Source organism: Bison bison, unplaced genomic scaffold (assembly GCF_000754665.1).
Source record: "Bison bison bison isolate TAMUID 2011002044 unplaced genomic scaffold, Bison_UMD1.0 scf7180017864291, whole genome shotgun sequence".
Taxonomy (NCBI): Eukaryota; Metazoa; Chordata; class Mammalia; order Artiodactyla; family Bovidae; genus Bison; species Bison bison.
Genome location: NW_011494863.1, coordinates 1,852,308 through 1,853,453, shown reverse-complemented (window position 1 = coordinate 1,853,453; position 1,146 = coordinate 1,852,308). Strand labels below are relative to the sequence as shown.

At 56.5% G+C, this 1,146-nt stretch overlaps 1 protein-coding gene across 1 annotated transcript in view; it reads right to left on the bottom strand.

The window, feature by feature from the left end:
• LOC104996359 (protocadherin alpha-9-like) overlaps positions 1 to 1,146 on the bottom strand; it is a 12,794-nt gene that overhangs the window by 520 nt on the left and 11,128 nt on the right. The window contains exon 2 of the mRNA XM_010850618.1: positions 11 to 529. Coding sequence (XP_010848920.1) covers positions 11 to 529 — 519 coding nt within the window. The remainder of the gene's footprint in view (positions 1 to 10; positions 530 to 1,146) is intronic.

Here is a 1,146-nt window from a genome sequence, read left to right as displayed (position 1 = left end):
GGCTGCGTGCGCCATCCGCCGCCAGCTGCAGCTCATACGACAGCCACGCGTTGTAGCCCGAATCCGCGTCCACCGCGCGCACCTTCGCCACCACGTGGCCCGCGTCCACGGACCTCGACACCACCTGGCTCAGCGCGCTGGGTCCTCCGCCAGACCCGGGCGGCAGCAGCGCGGGCGCGTTGTCGTTCTCGTCCAGCACGAACACCTGCAGCGTCACGTTGCTGCCCAGGGGCGGCACGCCCGCGTCGCGCGCGCTCACCTGGAACTGCAGCAGCTCCAGCTCCTCGTGGTCCAGCGGTTGCAGCGCGTACACCTTGCCGCTCTCCGCGTGCACCGACACGTAGCTCGACATTGCGCGCTCGCCCACGCGTCGCTCCACCAGCGAGTAGGACACCAGAGCGTTCTCCTGCGCGTCCGCGTCCCCAGCCGACACGGTGAAGATGTGGCAGCCCGGTGGGTTGTTCTCCTTCACAAACACCGTGTACTCGGGCTGCGGGAACGCGGGCGCGTTGTCGTTCACGTCAGCCACCTCCACGGACACGCTGGCCGTGGCCGACAACGAAGGCGAGCCCCCATCCCTCGCAGTCACTACTACTTCATAGTTCGCTACGCTCTCACGATCCAAGGCACTGTCCAGGACCAGCGAATAGTAATTCTTGAAGGTGGACACAAGCTTGAAGGGGACATGAGGCGTCAGAAAACAGGTCACCTGTCCATTTTCACCTTCATCTCCGTCAATCACACTGATCAGGGCGATGATTGTCCCCAGCTGTGCATCCTCTCTGATGGGGAGCCAGAGAGTTTTGATAGTCAACTTAGGAGCATTGTCATTAACATCCAAAACTTCCACAAGAACTGTACAGTGACCAGTCAGGGGTGGGTAGCCTTTATCAGTCGCCTCTACTCGGATTTTGTAGGTTTTTCTTTCTTCAAAATCGATGTGTCCTGTAACTGTAATTTCCCCACTTACAGGGTCTATGTAGAACTTAAATTTTATATCAGGAAAAGCGTCACTAGAGAATGAATAAATAATATCCGCATTCAAGCCTTCGTCTAAATCTGAGGCGTTAAGTTTAATTACCAACGTTCCATTAGGGACATTTTCTGCTAATTTCACAGCATAGAGTGTTCTATCAAAAATTGGAG